Source organism: Phallusia mammillata, chromosome 2 (genome assembly GCF_965637545.1).
Source record: "Phallusia mammillata chromosome 2, kaPhaMamm4.hap1.1, whole genome shotgun sequence".
Taxonomy (NCBI): Eukaryota; Metazoa; Chordata; class Ascidiacea; order Phlebobranchia; family Ascidiidae; genus Phallusia; species Phallusia mammillata.
The window spans coordinates 11,214,776-11,236,082 of NC_137253.1; the positions used below are offsets into that span (position 1 = coordinate 11,214,776).

Sequence of the window (21,307 nt, forward strand, 5' to 3'; positions counted from 1 at the left end):
GTCCATCACGCATTTATAACAACACGGATATAAAAACAACACTAGATACGTACATAAGGCAGATATCGTTAAACTAGCTTGTAAATTTTGCGTGGGTCTATCATAAAAAATGTAACAAAGCACTGCTCTAGGAGGCAAGAACCTAGGTAAACAAATTGGTTCCAGATTATCGTTTTGGCCTTTCGTACTGACTTAAACTAAAACTTAAAACCATATCTGACACAGAGGACTCTTTGCAAGCATATGTTAAAAAACCAGAAACGGTGTTGTTACTAATTTTAAATGACGACACATGATACACGAAGAAAATACATTGCACGACACGACAAACATACAAAACAAAGGACACTTTTAACCGCAATTTTTGATCACTTTTGACACAGGTTTAATATTAATGTGTAATGGGTATGGTTTTTAAGTATGGTTTTTAATATCTTTTACAAGTATGGTTTTTAATAGCGGCTGGGCCAAATGGTTTCCAGTTAGCACGAGTAAAACGTGACATGATGGACTTATAAACACAACAAGCAATTGCCAACAGTAATTGAAAGTTGTATAGCGCTTTATGGTCAGCAGTGGTAATGTAAAACAGCAAATAGCTATGTTATCTGGCATTAGAAAAGAAAAAAAAAGTTTATTTAAGCTACCCACAAGCGTTAAGGCCCTGTACAAATCAAACAGGTTTATAAAATGGAACCAAACAAAGAGAGGCGCGATGTACACTGTATTCTCACAGTGCTAATTGGAACTGCACGAAGGAAAATCTGGAAGCTTGCATCGCATTCGTTGCCAGGAAAAGAAATTTCATTCTGTAAATGAATTACAATGTGATATTTCTTTACACACATGCACTGGAGCTGTCCCAGTTTGTTTATCAAACAAAATAAAAGTTGTTTTAGAAACTTACAAAGATATATGGTTTCTTAGGAACACTATGCACGGACTTGAAAAGTAGTTTAATCATAAACATTACTGCCAAGGTAGTGGTGTATATAGAATACATCGTGTAGACGTTTCGACAATCTGATGATGACAACAGAGATTGTCGAAACGTCTACACGATGTATTCTATATACACCACTACCTTGGCAGTAATGTTTATGATTAAACTATATGGTTTCTATTTGGTAACCAAGGTCCACTATCACGTGAAAAACTTAATAGAGCATGAAATTAAAGAAAAACCACACGAATTTAATTTACCAAACCAGGTATTCTTTTAATTAAACCATATACACGCATCTGTTCATAAGTGCAATGACTAATGTAATGAGAAATATTACGGTTTAAATAGACGTAAAATGCGACATGCTATTATTCAAGCGCTTCGGGTGGTTCTCAGGTTTTTTTATTGTTGGATAACAGCAAACAACAAGAATCTGAACAGCTGCGGTTGAGAATAACTGCTCCATAGTATGAGGCTAAACTCAGTTACATCTGTTCATAAATACCTGGGGCAAATTAAAAGGTTGACAAAAAGTTTTTTTTTTTGCTGGCCGTTGTGAACCAGTTTACTCTGTGGTTCATGCCCAATTGTGGCATGGAACAGAATTGCTGGACATGGATTTTCAGCGTGTTGTTTCCAACAAACTGGAATGCTGTGTGATGGCTGCAGCCACTATTACCTATGTCTTGTCTACAGCTGTATTGATTGAAACTAACGGTCGAAACGGTGTGCACCATCTTCAACTTATTGTTTATTTATTCGCTTGGTGCTTTCATATTTATAAGTTTTGTTTTCATGTCACGAAAATACACTTACCATCCTGTATTGAACTAACAACCAGAGTTCTCTTTCATCACTTCGGTTTTCTTCCTTTTCCTCTCCTCCTGGACGCAGCATCAGATGACGATTGTCCAACCACAATCTGACCGTCTCTCATTTCCTCTTGAACCGATTCCTCCTCGTTCCGGATCGTTTCACCCGCCTCAATGAAAAACATCACGTCGCGAATTTGCTCCTTTAATTCCCGGATTTCTTCCTGTTGCTGAAGGCCGCGCTCCTCCAGTCCTCGTACTTTCGCTTTCCACTCATCCTATGTGAATATTTTTCAATGTTTATTCTTAATTGTGTGTTTAGTTGAGTAAGGTGAACGAAATGAATTGATTCAAGAACGAAAGTCGAAAATAGCTGCCTAATGTTGAAACCTTATGGAGCACACTAAAAGTTATGGACACAATTAATGGGTTAAAGTTGAAACGTGGTAGCTACCAGTAACTGAAGAACTCACAGCAGACAAAGTTTGGTAAATACCATTAGGTGGCGCAATGGATACTTGCGAATATATAAAGGCAAAATGCTGGCTGACTTTTTGGGCTGGGGTGGTGAGTTACAATAAAAATAGCAATATAAACATAGCATCTCACCCTACATTTTAGTCCTAACCCTATCCCAGTCTCACTGTTAATTACAAACTATGCTCCTTACACCATCTAACAGTATTTAGTAGACAGACATACTTGATTCTTGACGAGACTTTTATTGATTTCTCGTTCGCTTTGCAAATCTTTCAGCGCGTCATAAAGTCTACTCGTCATGAGTTGGTTGCGATGTGACAAACTTTGCTTCTCTTTTTCTAAAGAAGTTACCTAATGAAAGAAAAACTTAATACTCGGCCAAAAAACTCAGTTTTTCAAGTTAAAAGTTTTCAGGTTGTCTGCAAGACACTAAAAAAATTCAGATTGGTCATTGCAACATTATATTGTTAAAAATCACAAATCGAACTTTAACCAAAAACAACTCTTTGGTACTCAAATTGAACTCACAGTTTCTTGTAGTGCAGTGCTTTTCTCCACAGCTGAGTTGAGTTGCTCACTCATCTCATTGCGATCCTTCTCAGCTCTCTTCTCGACACGTGACACTTGCTCCTCCCAGTATTTCCGCTGAGACTCTAGTTGACTTGTCAGGAGATGCATGCACTGCCAGAAAACAGAAAGTTCAGATAACTTTTCATCAAAGCTTTTCATCTTTCTTTTGCTATCATCGATTGTAATGTTTTTTTTCTTTGGGGGTTCTATGCAAAGCTTGATTCATGCCAGACCTATTGAAGGTGTCATACCGAATCAGCTAGTCACCAAGCATTCTCACATGGCAAGGCACAGGCTGAAAAAATCTAGCCTTGGCGGGATTCGAACACACAACAGGAGCCCTTTTTCCGGTACTTGCGCTCTACCAACTGAGCGACACAGGCTCAGCGGTGAGTGGGTTGCAAGCTGAATCACAAGCACCGTTTCCTGTCTGGTATGCAGGTTTTACTCATTATTACAAGTGTTTAATTTGCCTGTTCACCAAGTATAACGTTAGGTGCTCGGGTACTTATGACCCACACACATATAAACAGGAATATTTAGGTATGCCCGGATTCGATGAAACTTGTTAAAGTAGAAGGTGTATATATGATAGTTATCTTTAAGGACTTATTTCAAATATCGGTACGACTGATTCCTGTTCATAAATATATATATTAATGTACATGATACAGTTTGAAGCCATCTGTTTTAGTTTAATTTGCAACATCTTTACCTCAAGTTGTATTGCTTCCAGTTTAGCCTCCTGATTCTCATTTGAAGACAAATCTCCTTTCTTTTCTATCAACTTTCCATCCTCCTTGTTTTGGAACAAGCGATGGACAAAATAATCTAACAGACCACAAATTAATGTAGATGCCCAAAAAACGAAGTTCTACTTTCCACATAGCCAGAAACAAATGAGTCCTAAACTTTCACAGTTAATGCTAGTTTAATGCTTGAAGTCGTAACACTGAAAAGCATTATGTCAAGTTCAACAGTGCTATGGCAACTTGAATCTTATCCAGCAAAATACCATTCTGGACTTGAGATACAATAGAATTGAATATCAGGTGCTAAAGACATATTTTGAATACTCCAAAATGCTATAATTGTCAGTTTTATGTAAATCATTAATACAGAAAGGAAAATTATTACCAAATGGCAGTTTTTTTTGATTAAATTTGTCAGATAACTTAAGGTACCCAAGTTCAAAAATGTAAACGTAATTTCAATGGTCTCTGTAGTTTGCTTAACCCAATGTGTGTTTAAGATCTTTTTTAAAAACATATACTATACAGCAGCTAGCAAGTTGATTTGTTTGCAAAACCACAAAGCCTAGTCATTTCCTACATTACCATAATGTGTTACTATGTTTGTTGCATTAAGATACATGTGAACAAGATACAATACAATACAATTCTACCCTCTACTGTTTTGTATGTCTTGATGCAAACAAAATTATTTACCACCAGCATAATCCCACACTCGATTGTCACTTAGCGCCATTGCATAGTTGTGATGTGTTTCCAAGTAGTGGAACTGAGCATGTTCGGAGGTGTACCTCCCACAACCAACATGACCACACACCAAGCAAATCCACAGATCCTCCATACCACCACACACCATACATTTGTTGCTGCTCTGCGCCTCTGGTGTTTGAACGTATCGACATACTGGACAACTGCAAAATTGTAAAAAAAAGTAGTTTTGTTGAAGAACTAAACACTTAAAATATACATTGTAAAACATCTACTTACAATTACAAATATGCAGTAAATATGTAGTATACAGCATACAAAAATGGTAGATTTTGAGTGTAGCCTCCACTGCACAGCATGTATAGTAATTGCAGCAATTAATTCGGTTAGACTTACCAAATAGGACTAAAATATTTCATACAATTTTAGCATGCACTTTTGTGATATAAATGTACAATGTCTACAAGTGTTTAAGGATTGGTGCATAACAATCACAGACAGGTTTTGGGTGGGGCCAAACAGTTTCCAGTACCAACAATATGTTTTGGCAATATATTTCGGCCTATTAATGTGGACACACAGACTGATCTAAATGTACATTAAGGTTTATTAGCAACTAAAATCAACCATATCGAGCCCATGCAGTCCAGGACAATTTCTGTGTCAGCACATTTTCAGTACAACTTGGTAGTTTGTTTGCGCAATTTTGACTACTAAAGCACACCAATTCTGAAAATGTAATTTCCTGAACATGTAGTTTTATATTTGTATCAAAACATCCTGTTTTACCATAAATCCTCCCACTTTGACAAACATGCACCATGAAAAGAGTGGTTGCAGAGGATCGTCAAAATCCCACGAACAGACTCATCCATTCGTTCGAGACACACCATGCAATCAGGGAGTTCTGTTGAATTGGGAATGGGAAGAAAACTTGCAGGGCCTGGGGTGTCCTTGTTGTACGGTTGCAGGGCATCTACTGATGCCACAAATGCGATATGACAAATCTCATCAGGCAGAAGAGAACTAAAATTGCAAATTGCGTAAGATTAGCACAGTATGGACTACTCTTTGCATGCACTATAAATGGCCTCAAAAAAGACTGCTTAAAGTTTTACATTTTTCATCCCTAATTAAAGTAGCAAAGTAAAAAGAATCCTAGGACCATCTAACACCAAATGAAAGTTACAAACTTAATGCACAATAGATATTGTTTCCTAAATTTAGTAAATTCATAATGTGAGCACAAGAATTGAAAACTGACTCCTTTTAAGAAGCAACACCAACCACATTTTCAGGAAAGCAGATTGTATTTCTAAACTGTAGTGTTTTTAACCTTTTTTATTACCACAGCCAGTTTTAAACAGTATACATTAAATCTAAAGCTGGGCAATGTACACAAAAAACAACATTATATCCTTTATCCTTATTTAGAACGCTTAATTTGATTCTCTCACCTATAGGGTTGGTTGTTTAAATTGAAAAAGAAATCACATGCATGCTTCTCTGACACAAATGTCAACAGAACCATATACTGATTGGGAGTGTGATCACGGATGATTTTCATGCGCAGTATTGCTTCTATGAAAGGAGCAGTGAACTCCATGAGCCCCCTAGTGTCGATCGAGGCAGGAACAGACAGCATACAGAGAGTATTGGTTTCTGGTGGTGGTGTATGTTCTGTAACGCCCAGGGTAAAGCTGAAACACAAATAATGCGAATTAAAGTTTAACTGTAAATAACACAGAACATTTTACATTTACAAACAGTGGATACAACTATACAAGTACAATTTTACAAAAGAAGTTACTTTACATAATTGTACATCAGTTTTATTTACCAAGATGTGGAGAGTTATGTTTGGTTTTTCCCAATTATTTTTAGCTTACAGCACATGCTAGACACCCAGGTGGCTAATTTACAAGCATTCCTAATAAACACTGTAATTTAACATGAATGAATGTAATTATTGTAGCTTAATTTTACAAATTTGATGGCAAGATGGCCGAGTGGTTCGCGCAACAGCCTTTATAAAACAGACTCCATGGCAGACTCATTGTGAGCATAACGAATTTAGGCATTGCCCGCCCACTAGCATACAAACTGCCATGGCACTCGGAATCTAAGTATTTGAGTAAGTTTCTTACTTGGACTTGTAAATTTGAATAATTCCATTGGTAATCTCTACTGTTGGGTTTCCACAAAAGAAAGGTATGGTTGTGATATTGGGTGGTGATGATAATAGTCTTAGATCTGTGACTGAATTTGGTCGAGATGACCCTGCTTGTTCACCATTGGCAGAAGATTTCAGTATATCAGTCAGCTGTTGAAAAGAAGATTTGTAATTTGTTACTTAACATCAAAAAGGGGGATTGAACTACAGGGGTTGGGCAAGCAATACACAGCATTTGAACTTGCCGTGGGGTACCCTAAAACAAGTTTTATAACTGCGTAGTGATTTACTCAAATGTGCATACTTTTAAACTTTTAAATCACAGGCCAAGGACATATAAAACCAGGAGCTTCTTGTGTTCGTATGCAAGTGAAATTAGAACGTATTACTTGGCCAGCAATACAAATCACTTTAAACATTAAATTTAACTGATGAATCTTGTTGTTGAATTGTTTCTATACACATAACTAAACACAAGTCACATAGGATTTATTGTTCAAGAAAATTTCGGTCATTTACAATTTGTGCAAAAAATGTACCTCTGACTCATCAGCCAAACATTCAGCAGATTTCACATCCGCTTTTGCACTCTTAGCAGTCTGTAAGTCATTCTGATTTGTGGAAGAGACTTTGATCTTTTGATTAGACATATCTTTTTCACCAAGCTTGTCACCTAAAACCACCACACTGCTTAAATATGAACACATTTTATGACTTTTCTTTATCGACAGTTTTGAGGTTTACACAGGATTTAAGACTTCTTAAATCTTTAAATTCAGACAATCTTACAATTTTCGTTGTGGTATGTTTCAATAGTCAAGTCTCTAGCATATCTCAGGCCTTTTAACTTTGCAAGTGTTTCCTGTCTTTCGTGGTCACCCAATTCATCTAGCAAAATTTCTGGAGGTGCTCGAGATTTGTGTCTATGTGGTTCTACAAAAAAAACCATGCAAGAAGTTGTGGTTTTCAGGTTGTAGTTAAATTGTTTAGTTATGCAGTAGAACAAAAAAACTAAAATAGTTTCCACTTATTGTGTAAATTTGGTTGTGAACTGCAAAACACATTAACCAAGCAATGCAACTGCACGAGTTCCCATAATTTGTTATGCGAGTTCAAACTAGCTTTTATTTGTGTAAATCTGTAGGCAACAACTTACTCAAAGGTGACAGGTTCTGCAAAGCTTCATAGTCGAACTCTTCAGTCTGTAGTAAATCACTTTTGATGGTGCCACCATCCGATGTAAGACAGCGTGCTACAGAAATGATATACTACTTGTTAAAAATCTATTGCATACTGAATGAAAATACGTAGTAGCATATTATTAGTATGTAGTGAAAAATAATCACCGGAAAAGGATTAATAAATGTGTGGTGCTTTTACACAGCAAGAGTTAAGTTATACACAGCAATAGACTCTTAGTATTAAGCTTAGAAACATATGTCACTAGGTTTGCATTTAAGTAACGTTCTTATACTTACAATTTAACTTGGAAATAAGAACTTACATACCTTTGTAAGCAACAGATGGAATGGGGTTTCCAGATGAAACACTAAAACGAATGTGAATAAAGCTGATGCTCATTGACGTCCTTTGCAAGTAGTTTTAACCACAATTTCCAAATTGGCTCAAACTTAGACATAAATTAAAATATACCCTGAAACCTGTAACAAGTTAAAAAAAATTAAATGCCTAACTACATTTACAATTCAAAAAGCATAGACAAAGTTTACACAGAGTAAAACAAATCAAAGGCACAAAGTATTTGGTGTTGGAACGTAACTAAAAAAAAATAAAAAAACAAACAGTAACACAATGTCACAGTACAGTTACAGTCATATATTTTGTTTAATGTTTTAATATCCAATGGATACACATTACACCTAAACAAAACACACATACCTGCTCTTGACCAACAAAAAAATTAACTCGTATTGGTATTATCCGTTTTGTCGTATTTTTTTGCACAGGATGTCGAAATAATTGAGTTGGCACAATGCCAAACGGAACAACAACAACAATACATGCTGAACTCGCGCGCGTCACTTCGCGGATTTCAACAATTAACTATTGTAACCGCATTATCGAAGTAGAGAGTCGGGTGTTTACAAAACGTGATTGATGAAGAACGTTTCCTTCGAATTTTCACGTTGTTGGAGAAATGATAGTGCAACAGACGTTGTCGTGCCGGCAGCAGCTGTGACTGTGGGAGAAAAGTGACTAAAGCGTGCCGCTGTGTTGCTGTTGTTATGACAAGTTGAAGGAGTCACTGTACTGCTGCTGGTGTCTGCTGTTTTGAAGTAGTGTATTGCAGTTCACATTTTTTAGGGTTATTTTTGTGTAGTTATGTAAAAGCAGTTTGAAGATGTGTGCAACCATTGTCAGGTTGCTACACTGCTTATTTTTTTCTGTGTACTTTTGCAGTTAATAAACAGTTGGTTATAGTTTAGGGACTACTAAAAATGTTCCGAAAGTTGCTGCAAATGATACTGAATAAAAACTTCTTGGAATAAGGTCTGGTTTGGTCCAAGTTACTTTTACTTCAAGGAAAACTTTAGATTTTCAGTCTACTTCAAGAATACAAAATGACTGTAAATGAAGTTGATCCAATTTCAGGTATGCTGCACCATTTTGTGTGTGTTTTTTTTTGGGGGGGGGGGGGGAATGAATTTAAACTTTGTAACTTAAAAACAGCTGTCATCATTACCACTTTGCATTCAAGCTGAATATTTTTGCTGTAATTTTGTCGGGATTGTTTTTGTTTACATCATTGTGATTGTTTTTCATGTTTTTTACAGTTGAGGAACGAAATGAAAACTTCCTGTTTCAACTTAAAAGCCAGGTAAAATCTCAAACAGTTATTATTGCTATTTAGAATAGTTACAACTGAATATTTTTCCAAACCTGCTTTGTATCATATTGTTTAACTTAATAAAATGTTATGCTCCAATATATATTATATGTTGGTTACATTTTATATGTTGGTTACATTTTATATGTTTGGTTACATTTTAAGTCCCAAAATATAGCTTATTGCCTAATGTTTGGTACAATACATATTTAAGAATGGGTTTCAGCCTTATTTTGATCTAATAGGTCAAGGCTGTTATGGAAGAAGCTGTGACTAAAAAATTTGTACATGAAGAAAGTACCCAAGTGCTGCGACTTTGTGGTAAGTAACGCACAGAGAGGTTTCTAAACCTGTGAAGTATGCATGGCCCTGATCGTTCTATGTCATATGTTGAATTCATGTTGTATTTTATGTAAAGGTTTTATTTTTTTACCATTATATATGTCGGTTAAGGCAGCAATGCTTGGCATTTGGCTTGCAAAGTGCAATGTTTCATTTTTGTGTCTTGATTATTTACTTGGATGATAAATGAACTCAAAATTACTTATTACCAATTTGTCACAGCACACATTTACACAGAAATTATGGTTTCAACCGTGTTTTCGTCATGAAATACCAATACCAAATATAAGTATTTTACTTCACGTTTCTCGTTCCCAACCAACGTTTACTGGTTAGTAAATTAGCTCTCGTGCTGCGCCTCCCGCTAAGGCTACAAATAATAGGCACTAGCAACCAGCAATGTGCATAAGGGACGCCCCACGGCTCACAGGACGTCAATAAACGTCGAAACAATGGACATCATGCTATGCGCCGGATTGCACTTGTCAATACGAACAACAGCACATTGCATCAACTTGTCCGATCTATTACGAACCAGTTAATGTGCGGCGCTGGGAAAGTAAAACGACGTACTTTGTGCCTCATTGGTTCTTATCTATTCGAGTTCTTTAAACGACAATTTTTAGAACATTTGTAAAACACATTGTTTTCCTCTGTCTCAAGCATTTCGACAAATTATGGCCAAACCGTATTTTGTTGTCGTCCTTTATCAAACTGTTATCTAGAAATATCGGTTTTTAGTTCAAAATGGAAAAGAAATGTGCACTATCGAAGCAGAGCCTTTTTGCTCAGTGTGGTAAAATTCGTAACAATGCTGAAAGCGCGAGCGTAACAACATGTGAAGCGTAACATGGCAAAAGAGCCATCAACAAAGTTATATCCAGTGGTGGGATTCAGTCGGTTCGCAAAGATTCTAAAGAACCGTCTCACGAAATTTTATGAGATCAGCGAACCGGTTAGCATTACTGGCTTCTGTGATTGGACTTTTTGTTACAGAAAAGGCTAAAAAATATGACTTATGTGATAGAACCGACTGACAAAAAAAATTGAATCCCACCACTGTTCATATCTGCTGTGTCACGTGTTTCGTTTGATACTTTTCGAACCTTCCAGGTCTTTTTTACACTGATAACCTCATCAAACAACATAACCAAAGCCAGTACGCCAAGATGTAGGGAAAAGTCAATTGTCATTTATTAATTAGGGATTTCACGACCAAGAAACAAAGTTATGAGACAACTGGGGAATTAATGTCATTACCTATTTGCTGTTACACCTGCCTATAATTGCCTGCGGTGATATATAACGACGTATTTTATAGTTTTAACTTTGGAAAGTGGCTCTCAGTCTATGCACACGTCCCTTACAAATCGAGGGCCGTGTGCAATGTCTTTTAGTAACGTGTGTAGGTGAAGTAAGTGTTATAAAAGAAAATTATGGCTTATCGCTCCGAAAAGTGAAAAATCCAATCTCGCTGTTTGTCCGATACGTTTATGTTATTTCCGTAGTGCAAAAGTTAAAACTATTATTACTTATAGCCCATGCAACTAAAAAGAATTACTGTACACCAAATGTTTGAAATTCTTAGAAGCGTCGTATTTACCAACAATTAACGATGTGTTTGCTCTATAATCGCCAAAGTCCGTTGTCAAGGTTGTTTATTTGTCTAGCACGCGCCTACATATAAAAAGTTGCTAACGTCTGTTTTACTAAGATTTGGTTCAAATGCATGATACACCTCCTGAACTTACATACATGTATTTTAAAGATTGTTTGTTAATTACACTTCTTAAAACATTTCTCACTTTATTTTTACTGCACGAAATGCGTTCAAAAGTTGTATATTTGGTGTAGTGATGTAATCATTGAAGTCCTAATTTCTGTTACTGCTTAGTGTCGAATAAAGGTATACCTATAACTAAGCTTTGTAAAGAAAATAGAACTCATACCAACAGGCTGGAAGTTTGCGAGACGATCCAAATAGGATTCATTTTCTCTCGTGTACAACAATTCCTTCCGCAATTTATGCTTAAAGATCAGGCACAATTTGATTTTGTATTAGACTTCTTCTATGTTGCACGCAGGATACAAGACCAGTATAAAAGAATGCATTTATAATGGCATTATGACGCTACTGACAGGTTTCTGACGTCATGTCAAATGATTTTAGTCCAAGAGAGGGTATTTTCGTAAACGTGATATACGGTGTCGCCGTGTTATCAGTCATTTCGAGGTGGGTGGGAAGTGTCATTGCCTAAAATTTGGCCTTTGTTGCTGGGGTAACATAACCTTTTTTCACGTGAAAGGCCATTCTCTGAAGCTTAATATTTTTTGTTTGAATTTCGCTATTGCCGTAAACCTCGCTTAATCCGGACCCGTTTGGACAATAAAAAATTTCCGAATTATGCGAAGATCCGAAATAACCGATGTCGACCAGTTACCGCGCTAAAAATCATTTGTACCTCAAGTTATAGCCAAGTTACGCGAAGATCCAAATTTACCTGACTTGTTTTTTACCGAGGTTTACGGTATTTCGTAAAACGTCGAACTTTACTATTATTGATAAAAATCCATGTAGATTTGTTACACTAAATACAAGATTATGAATTACAATTTTCTTTCGTAGAATTTGAATTTCTTTAAATGTGCACATCCGATCGTAAGAACAATACATCAAATCAAACCACATCATATTTCCTCAGAAAATCGTTATTCCTATTATAAAACCAGCTGCGTTCGTAACAGCGTTTTAAGGTGTAGAGAAAAAACAAAGGCCTGTACGTTGCATTGCGTCGACAAACGTCATGAACCTGTCAAAAGGCAAATGTACGTCACACTGTTATTCCGCTATAATTAAGCCGCTTCTTTTTTATCGATTTATCGATTTTTCGGCGTCGTCCATAAGCCCGTCAAAGGCCAGTAATCATTGCAAGGGAAAAGGTTGCGCCTTTCAATGATGCTTTTTTTCAATGATTTTTGCGTTTGAAAATGTTGGTCGTGTTTTGTTAGGTGTGTAGGTGACCCTTTGGGTACTAAATAATAAATGTTTTGTAGGTGTTACTATAGTGCGTTTACATTTTTTACCATTTTCTTGGCCAACTTGTTGTAAAACATATTTTTTTTAAATCTTTACCAAATTGTGAAATGTTTTGTTTTCCTTTGTTTATCGTGCACTGTACTACGCACGCATATTCAGTGTTATTTACTCTGATGAAGGCGACCTGTATAGGACGTCGAAACGTTGGTATAAAAATACAATTGCCAGAAGAGCTCAATGAAGTTGAAATTGTGTTTACACAATATATAGGCGGTGCTAGCCGTATTATAAAAATACAGTTTAACTTAAAATATCCGAAAATCCGAGTAAAGCCAACTTACTTGCTGAATTGAAGGAATAGAACTCGCAAATACAAAAATTGTAAAGTTGGAATATTTTCTGATAGCTCAAAAAAACCTTCAAATACACAAACATATGCTCACCGGCAGACACAAACATGAATCATTTATACCGATGATAAACTGAAATACGAGAGCTACCGGCATTACACATCACTGATATGATATCTTCGAGTACATTACCATTCGAGCTAGTGCAATAATAAGGATTTTGACGCATTTTTGCAAAGTCAGTGAAGATAAATATCAGAAAAAGGCTGATACTGCTGTAAGGATATTGTTTAAAAAATTGTCAATTAACAAATCGCTAAATTTCTTGTGACCAATTAAAGGCGAAAAAACACCTTATTATGATTTAGTACTGAAAAAACTATATTTTGTGTAGCTGCAGCGCGCCTGGCTCTCATTGTGCCCTTCTGCGCTGCATAACGTTTGACATTTTTCAGCGATTTTCGGCATGGTGGTTTTTAAGTGCATTTGTGTCGCTTTATTTTCTTCCACCAAGCGAAATAAACTTAACTTAACTCAAGGCGATGTTTCAATCTTCTGAAATTTAAAGAAAACCTTTCCGTTTAACTTAGGTACGGTCGAAACCTGCCTGTTGGACGGCTTGCGACGACGCATCGCAGGTTTTCTGCGCATCAACAAAATTGCCAGTCTGTTCACGAAAGTGGGGAAGTCCCTTCCTGAGGTCGGGCAGCTAGTGGCGAAAATCGAGGACGTGGAATCGTCGTTTGATAAGTGAGTTGCAAACTAATTGAAGTAACGTAGTGGTTGGCCAATTACAAATCGTATTAATTTGAATTTTCAAACTTTGAATTTATAATAATTGCACCATGTGCCTTAACCAATTAGCATTAATACTTGTAATTGGGGATCCATTCGTTTTTGCTTGCCAAAACAATCGTGATAGTAGGGGTCCAATGGTGTGTATAGTAAACCGGTAAAGGATGTAGAATATTTAAAATATAAATATACAGGAATGTTTTATCACTGTGTTAGTGTGAGTTTGCAGTCGCACGATCTTGTAATCGCTGTTTTTTGTGTGTTTTGTTGCAATTGTAGCTTTATAAGAAATTTGTCTTGCAATACAGGCCATTTTATTGATGAAGGCCTCTTGTATGGGTCGTCGAAACGTCGAGAGAAATACTCGTTTTTATGTAGAAAAGCCACGTTTCTAGTTATTTTTCAAATTTAAAAACTCTGTTTTTTCCAGAACATCAAACGGTTCATCCAACCACGAAGACCATCGGTCTAACAGCACACACCACAGTAACGGGAAACGTAAATTCTTGTGGGTAAGAATGGCTCTCACATCTAAACAGCTCGATCACATTGTAGCTCATCTGGTCGCCAATAACAGGTACGGAATGGAAATTTAAAAAATATGTTTCAGATTTTATATTTTGTAAACAATAAAGGAATTAATGGAGCATAGTTCTGCAAAAGTTTAAACTGACCAAATTTTGTAGAAAAATATAATGCGGTTGAGGTATTGAGTATCATAACACAGACCAGTTTGAAACATTTTAGTCCTGAAAATGCATTTAAAGTCACTCATAAATATATTTTAACGACTAACATTTCAGCACAGTTTTGTTCTTAATTCTTATTGTCAAAGGTTTGATCTTTTAAAGAAATCTTAAAATGTATTCATACACTTTATGTGACATCTTATAATCCAAATCCGAAAAAGAGGAAAACTTAACAATGTATAAAATTGTACAAGACCAATCAAAACAAACCAACGTCAGTTAAGTGTGTATTGACTAACGTTTCCTACTTTATACGCCCTTCATCGCACTCTTTCCATCTGCAGCGTACGACTGAACCAATCAGGTTCAGCATCGTTAAATGTGTTGCTGTGCCCGGTCTCTACCAATATCACACGACCTATAGGCTGAATTATGCATGTCTGTGCTGTACATGTTACCTGTACAAACTTGTGTTGCTTTCGAATAAAAAAGGAGAAACTCTCTGTTGGGACCTAAACAATACCAAAGAGAAGTGCACATTTGTGCATTTTGATATGCGGACGTCCTACATGTAAAATATTAGATTTTAGCAAACAAGTTTTTTTAGGACTTGGCAAATTCCTTAGGGGCCTTAGATCAAAGAACTGTTTTTACATCCCTGAATAGCGAGCGCTGTAAGGGGAATTCAACTCGTGTGTTTCCAAAATATACTCGATCGCTTAATTGGACCGCGTGGTGAGGTTTTGGACAAATGATTTGGACATATTATCAAAATTAACTTTTTTGTTCCCAATTGCAGTTGCTTGGTATAAAAAGCAGCGATATCTTGCTGTAGGTCTTAAAATTCCAAGCAATCTTGTGTATTAAGGATACCAAACGTGGTGAGATTTTCAAGGATTTCAGCAAACAGTTGCAAGAAGGTCATAGCGTGCTTGTACCCCTATTAATAATGCACATGACCCCATTGTAACCAATACTGGACGTGTCATAATTCTTACTGCTCAAAAAGCATTATGGATCAGGTTACCACAGAGTCAGGTATATTTCGCGGATTGTTTTTTTCCGGCGTTTGTCTTATTTAAACGCATGAAATATTTATATTCGTCAATGAACGTTTTTAAAATTGTTTTGGTGAATAATAGGAATTTGGCCCTCTAAAAATACCGCACACAAGGCGTTCCGTCTATGGCAGTGGTCGGCAACCGCCGGGCCGCGGCCCGGTACCGGTCCGCGACGAGTTTGTTACCGGGCCGTATAATTTTTTAAGTTAATCTTTTAAAACATTTTGCCCATGTATGCCGGGGATGATAAACTAATTTAGGCGTTTTCGTTGCTAAATATATATTTTTTTTAATATCCGGTCCGCGATCAAATTTTAGTTTCAAAAACGGTCCGCAGTAGAAAAAAGGTTGCGGACCCATGGTCTATACCAGGGGGGCGGAAATACTTTTTGGCGCGACCCTAAAAAAATTGCTCTAAATTATCGCGACCAAAGCATTTTGTTAGCATGTAAGTTTGTGGAAAATACTAAGCAACTAAATATCAATATTAAGACTGCTATAATGCTATTGTCAGTTGCTGTTTTCACAGTAGGTAAACGAACGTATTTATTCTTTCAAATGAGAACTGTGGGCTCTGTGTTGAGAACACAGCTAATCACAAAACGCATGCTTGCTTAGGTGCGCTTAACTTTTTGCATTGTTACATAGACTGTATGGCACAGTTACGTAGTCATACGTAACAATGCAATAATGATTAAAAGGTTGAAAAAAGCCGAAATTCATTAATACTGTAGAATATTCATGGGAAATTTAAAATATTTCGCGACCCAGACTGGAAGGTCTCGCGACCCAAATTTGGGTCGCGACCCACTATTTGCGGACCCCTGGTCTATACTATACTCTATAGCAGAGATGGCGAACCACTGATTTATACTGATTACTATAGGTTGGGTTACCAGATTTCCAAGAATAAAAAGCAACACAACAGTTAAATTTAAGCCCTTTGCCAGATTGCCTATTGTCTTAAAATACAGATTGTTGAGTCAATTGTGAGGCAACAGATATCCTTATTTAAACGTACAGCTTGAAACGATTTGTTGTAACTTTGTTGACGCTGTTCGGTTTTACATATTCATGCGAATCCTTGTTTTCACACATGAATTTCGTAAAATCAAGTGCCAGCAGGGATCGTCTCAGCCAAGATATGAGTGCTGTGTGTATTAAACTGAAAACTACCTAGGATTGCGAGACTTGCAGAGAAGATGCAGCAACAAGCTGTTCAGCATTGGCATGCTATAAAATATGTGACCCACTTCGTCTTCTTTCCGATTTTTGATCTCATGTTTGACCCATTCACCTAAAAAGGTTCGCCATCCCTGCTCTATAGCTTGAGACCCAATCTCAAATTGAACCGAATCTTCATTGTAATTCTGCTTGTAGGGTTGCTGTGGCTATTTCGTTGGCTAGAATTCCAGCGCATTGCCACCCACATCCGTTTGCCTTTCCCCGCTATGAATAGAGGCCATTGTTTACCTACGACCCAGTGCATATTGATTTTGCAAAAGCGGCGGTTTAACAAATGAACCTGAGCATTTATGGGTTTATAATGTGATCTTTTTACTCTTTACCTGGCAATAGACGTTTACTCAACATTTGTCCTTAAGTCCCTTTCGATGGTACAATTTACACCCACGGTTTTCTCTGCAGACTGATCTGGGGCGGCATTATGAACACTTCCTCACTCGCTAACTTACCGAGCTCGGTAAAAAAATCTTTAGCGAGGAGTTAACGAGCGAGCAACTCGGTAACGTATTTGGTATTACGAAGTGTCCTCGCAAACGCCTCGCTAAGGCCTGACGCAAATACGAGAGAATGCGTCAAAATCGTAAGAAAAAAGACGCTGACTCAGCAAAATCGTCACGCCGCGCTATGCGACACCTTGCGACAAACGATTTTGGCCTGTTATTTATGCTGTTTTTAAAGCATTTTGCAATATAACCTCAAAATGTTTGGATTTCCTAATTTACGGACAGTTTGGAATTTGGTTATTTGATAAAGTAGCATGAGAACATCAAGAAACATGCAAGAATTTATTGAAACGTGGACAACAGTTGAAATGGAAGTTTCATATCTTGAACATCTTTTGGTATAACGTTGGAGCTTTATAACAATACGGTAAGATCTGTGATTAACGTTGGTTTGCATTTATAAAATGGTTTACAGTCTCTAAGGCTAAGTGGTGGCATTAGGGTGATATTTATGTTTGAAACAATGACAACTTTTTTACACCTAAACACATGTTTTGTACAACTCATTTCATAAGGTTTTATGGTTTGCATCTTCAATTAACAACCCCAATATTACATATTCATTTTTCAATTACAGATTTAAAACAAAATAAGAACCAGTATTCTCCTTACAAAGAGACCGACCAAAACCATGATGCAAAAAGAGACTTGCTGGACACACACAAAATAAGTTCAAATTGGAACAAATGATCATGCATTGTGACCAAAATTACAGGTCAAATTTGACTGCTGTAAAGCTGAAAAAAGTACAATCAGCCTTAGGCACTTAACAATTACATTTTTAATCAGTGTCAATACTGTACATGGTGTTTGTATTATGTGCATTAGTGTTTCTGTCTATTACCCACCTCACATGGTAATTTAGAACAACTCAATTGTCAATTTGTTCAAAGTTTTTATGTTTTATTTGTTTTCACAATTCTTTCAATTCAATTTTATTCATGTAATGCTACACTGTCACTTTTTGTTTCTAATAAACACAAGTACATGCTGTTTGAATAATCATGTTATTAAAATGGAATCACTTCAGTATCTGGCAATATTGTCATGCAGATCATTACATTTATTGTGGAGGTTCCTCAATGGCAGTGTTTGCAGGCAGAGATTTGAGACACATTACAAAACGGACAAGTATTTAAAAAAAATAAAAAATACATGACAATGTTATAAATTTAACACAAAATAACTACTGTGATCAATAAAAACAACCTTTCTTGACACGTTCATCTTATAGCTAGAGTGTTGTAAGAAAATATGGAGGGTGTAAACAACTTTGAGTCACTACCACACGGACGGTTGGTACAATGGCTTAAACGTTGTGTTTGCCCAAATTAGATTTCTTAAACTGTATTGCGCACACGGAAGTATATAATAAGGACTTGTTCTTACCGGAATTTTTGCAACTTATTTTAACTGGAAAATGTGTAAATCCTCGTGAATTGATGGCATCAATCCAATACAGTTATTCTTCGCAAACGCCATTTTAATATTAAATTAAAACCGACATTTACGATTTTTCTTCGTTTGTACAAACTTTTACCAGCATAATACGTAGCCACAGGCACAATTGAATTCCGACGTTACGTTAGTTAGCGAGGACTTTAGCGAGGTCCGGTTAGCGAGACGGGGGTTCGTAATACCAAATCTCAACTTAACGAGGTCGTGCGTCAATACCGAGCTCGCTAAACTTAGCGAGATGTGTTCGTAATGCCGCCCCTGCACTACTAAGAGTTTGGTTAAGATACTTTTTTGTTAACAGAATGTTGTTAGCGTTCGTGCAAGCCGCTAAGACCATTTTTATGTACGAGTATTCCGGTATTTTTCTGAATAGTGCAAAAAAATTATAGATTTCATTTTTGAACCTTCGAATGGCGCCTCTGACCACTTACATTACAAGCATAGGTATCTACAGTCAGTTCTATGTTATATGAGAACAATTCGATTTCTTTTATTGCCAAGATAACGGACATAATCTTGCCGTTTAACAACATTAGGTCTGAAATGAAACATCAAGTCATGCGTCAGATTTTAAAAAGTCAGATTTTTTTAAGTAGCATAAAAGTTTCATGTTGGTGTCTAAATTAAAGTTAGCAGAAACGATTGCAAAGCACATGAGGCTTATGTTATACAGGATTGCCATCGACATGGACTCCAAAATAAGGACAACCGAAATTTTTGTTTTTATTCGACACAAAACAAACGGTTTTGAACAAATCTCTAAAAAGGCCATGTTATATCACATGCTATATTATTGTACCACAAACGATCAAACGATCTTATGCGTAGAAAATACTTCGTGCACCTCAATAGAACACAGGTCTAGGTTTACATTTACTTGTAGCAGAGATTTGACTGTCATTTCACTAAGTCGACTTGAAATTGTTGAAAATAAGACACAATTAGGACCTAAGTCAAAAACAAGGACAAATCTTAGAAATATGGACGGTATGGCAACCCTGGCTATATAGCAGACGGTTTGGGTTCCACTGTCGGTTGCAGCGTTGGAAGACTTTTTTTACGCTTGACAAGTATTTAGGTGGCAACGCCCATTTCGTGATTTCGATCGCTTTTGTTACTTTGTGTTTTGCCTTAGGTAAATATACGTGGCTAATGCTATTGGCTGGTTTTTCTCTGGGCTTTAACATTTTAGTCAGTTGATTCCTGGGTTCAACTGTTGGTCTTCTGGTCACATGACACTTGTCTTTTATAAAAGTTTTTGTTCGGTGCACCACATGTGGTTGTATACCGTTTGAGTTTAAGTGGGCCTGTCATGCTGTCTGGATAGAACGCCTGACTGTATGTGTTTTCTATTGAACGAAGATCTTGTGGTTCTTTGATTTTTTGCAAAAGACTTTGCAACCCGTTTTGCTTATGTTGCAAAAAATGTAAATTAAATGAGCCAATGTCTTCAGTCAGAGATTCTGGAAATGATTAAATGACCTATTTATTCGCCGTGTTTAACTTCAAAATATACCCATACCATCATGTATGCATACTGTACAGCGTTATATACGTCCAACTTACAGCGATATACAGGAAATATTTAACTAGCTATTATAACTGTAATGTATCAGTTTTTTAGGTATAGGCTCATCGACTGTTTCACGTAAACTTTCACACCACAGCCTACAGCGTTTGTCATTGAAGGGAAATTTCGTAACGTGCATTAACAGTATCTTGTTCTGTTCACAGCAAATATTACGAAAAGAGATCAATCATGGCCGACCCCGTTCGTGGTGAAATTTTCGCTTCTCTGCTTGGTGAGTGTCGTTTCCTATCTATCTCAGCTTCCCCAGTCGCATTATAATAAGCACTGGCGGCCGAGCCAGCCCCTGACAAGCTATTTTGCAACAGAACGGCGGTTTCCTTTGGTTTATCATGCTGTTATAGCGGGTTTTGCATCAGTGTTGCCCGTTTTCGCATATACCTCTATTGTGTTCGGTTAAACGAACGCAGGGACATTTAAATATAAGCGAACACTAAGGATGTAGTGGTTCTGTACTGAAAACACAAAACTGTTATAAATATAAATTTGTATATTTCATCATTGTGGGGCTTTCAGGTTGCTTAATTTAATAGACCCATTGAAGGCGTCATATACCGAATCAGCAGTTCACTAATCATTCCCATAGAATGTTAGGTGATTTGTTGTTCTCGCAATATCATTTTCAGGTACACTCTTTCTTTCTTTGTCTTTAAAAATTTGTTTTAGGTACAAAAACGAAAAGTTAATAATTGTTACAAAAATAGCGAGCTTTTTAGGATATTTGCTTTGCAGAAACTAACTCTGTTTTTGTTGCGACAAAATGGTATGACGTTTTTCAGTGACGGATAAATTAACCTTAAACTTGAGGAAATAACGTGCTGTAACATCGTCATGTGGGCTGTTTAACATAAATGGTTATGCGCAAACAAGCACAAAGTTACCCTTGTCAGTTGGCCTGTCACCACCAATGTGCATCCATTTGTTCATACCGGTCATGAAATGCCTTTTGT

The 21,307-nt window shown here is 36.7% G+C and overlaps 2 protein-coding genes and 1 long non-coding RNA gene across 8 annotated transcripts in view; 2 read left to right on the forward strand and 1 right to left on the reverse strand.

Annotated features, from left to right (window-relative positions):
- Window positions 1-229: 229 nt before the first annotated feature.
- LOC145214687 (BRCA1-associated protein-like) lies at window positions 230-8,467 on the reverse strand. Its single transcript, XM_080083272.1, has 14 exons — window positions 8,341-8,467; window positions 7,950-8,102; window positions 7,598-7,693; window positions 7,231-7,374; window positions 6,981-7,114; window positions 6,416-6,591; window positions 5,726-5,968; window positions 5,058-5,294; window positions 4,257-4,471; window positions 3,524-3,639; window positions 2,767-2,919; window positions 2,461-2,589; window positions 1,763-2,036; window positions 230-809 (listed from the first exon to the last, which is right to left on the reverse strand). Exons 2-13 carry the CDS (start codon window positions 8,020-8,022, stop codon window positions 1,800-1,802), a joined length of 1,953 nt encoding a protein of 650 aa, XP_079939398.1. The 5' UTR covers window positions 8,023-8,102; window positions 8,341-8,467; the 3' UTR covers window positions 230-809; window positions 1,763-1,799.
- Window positions 8,468-8,842: 375 nt separating this feature from the next.
- LOC145214686 (small G protein signaling modulator 2-like) overlaps window positions 8,843-21,307 on the forward strand; it is a 43,346-nt gene continuing 30,881 nt past the window's right edge. For all 6 annotated transcript variants that reach the window (XM_080083265.1, XM_080083268.1, XM_080083271.1 and 3 more), the window contains exons 1-6: window positions 8,843-9,054; window positions 9,237-9,280; window positions 9,535-9,610; window positions 13,609-13,768; window positions 14,244-14,390; window positions 20,504-20,571. In XM_080083265.1, coding sequence (XP_079939391.1) covers window positions 9,024-9,054; window positions 9,237-9,280; window positions 9,535-9,610; window positions 13,609-13,768; window positions 14,244-14,390; window positions 20,504-20,571 — 526 coding nt within the window. In that variant the 5' untranslated portion in view covers window positions 8,843-9,023. The remainder of the gene's footprint in view (window positions 9,055-9,236; window positions 9,281-9,534; window positions 9,611-13,608; window positions 13,769-14,243; window positions 14,391-20,503; window positions 20,572-21,307) is intronic.
- On the forward strand, window positions 14,397-18,338 carry LOC145214689 (uncharacterized). The gene is made up of 2 exons (XR_013857099.1): window positions 14,397-17,678; window positions 17,889-18,338. It is a non-coding gene; the product is annotated as an uncharacterized LOC145214689 (long non-coding RNA).

What these genes read in the sequence shown, in the direction of transcription:
- LOC145214687 (XM_080083272.1), bottom strand. Translation starts at nt 8,022, where the DNA reads ATGAGCATCAGCTTTATTCACATTCGTTTTAGTGTTTCATCTGGAAAC. An exon ending in GCAGAACCTGTCACCTTTGA is followed by an intron (nt 7,375 to 7,597) that starts GTAAGTTGTTGC and finishes TTTTTTTTGTAG; the next exon opens with AACCACATAGACACAAATCT. An exon ending in TTAAACAACCAACCCTATAG is followed by an intron (nt 5,295 to 5,725) that starts GTGAGAGAATCA and finishes TTGCAATTTTAG; the next exon opens with TTCTCTTCTGCCTGATGAGA.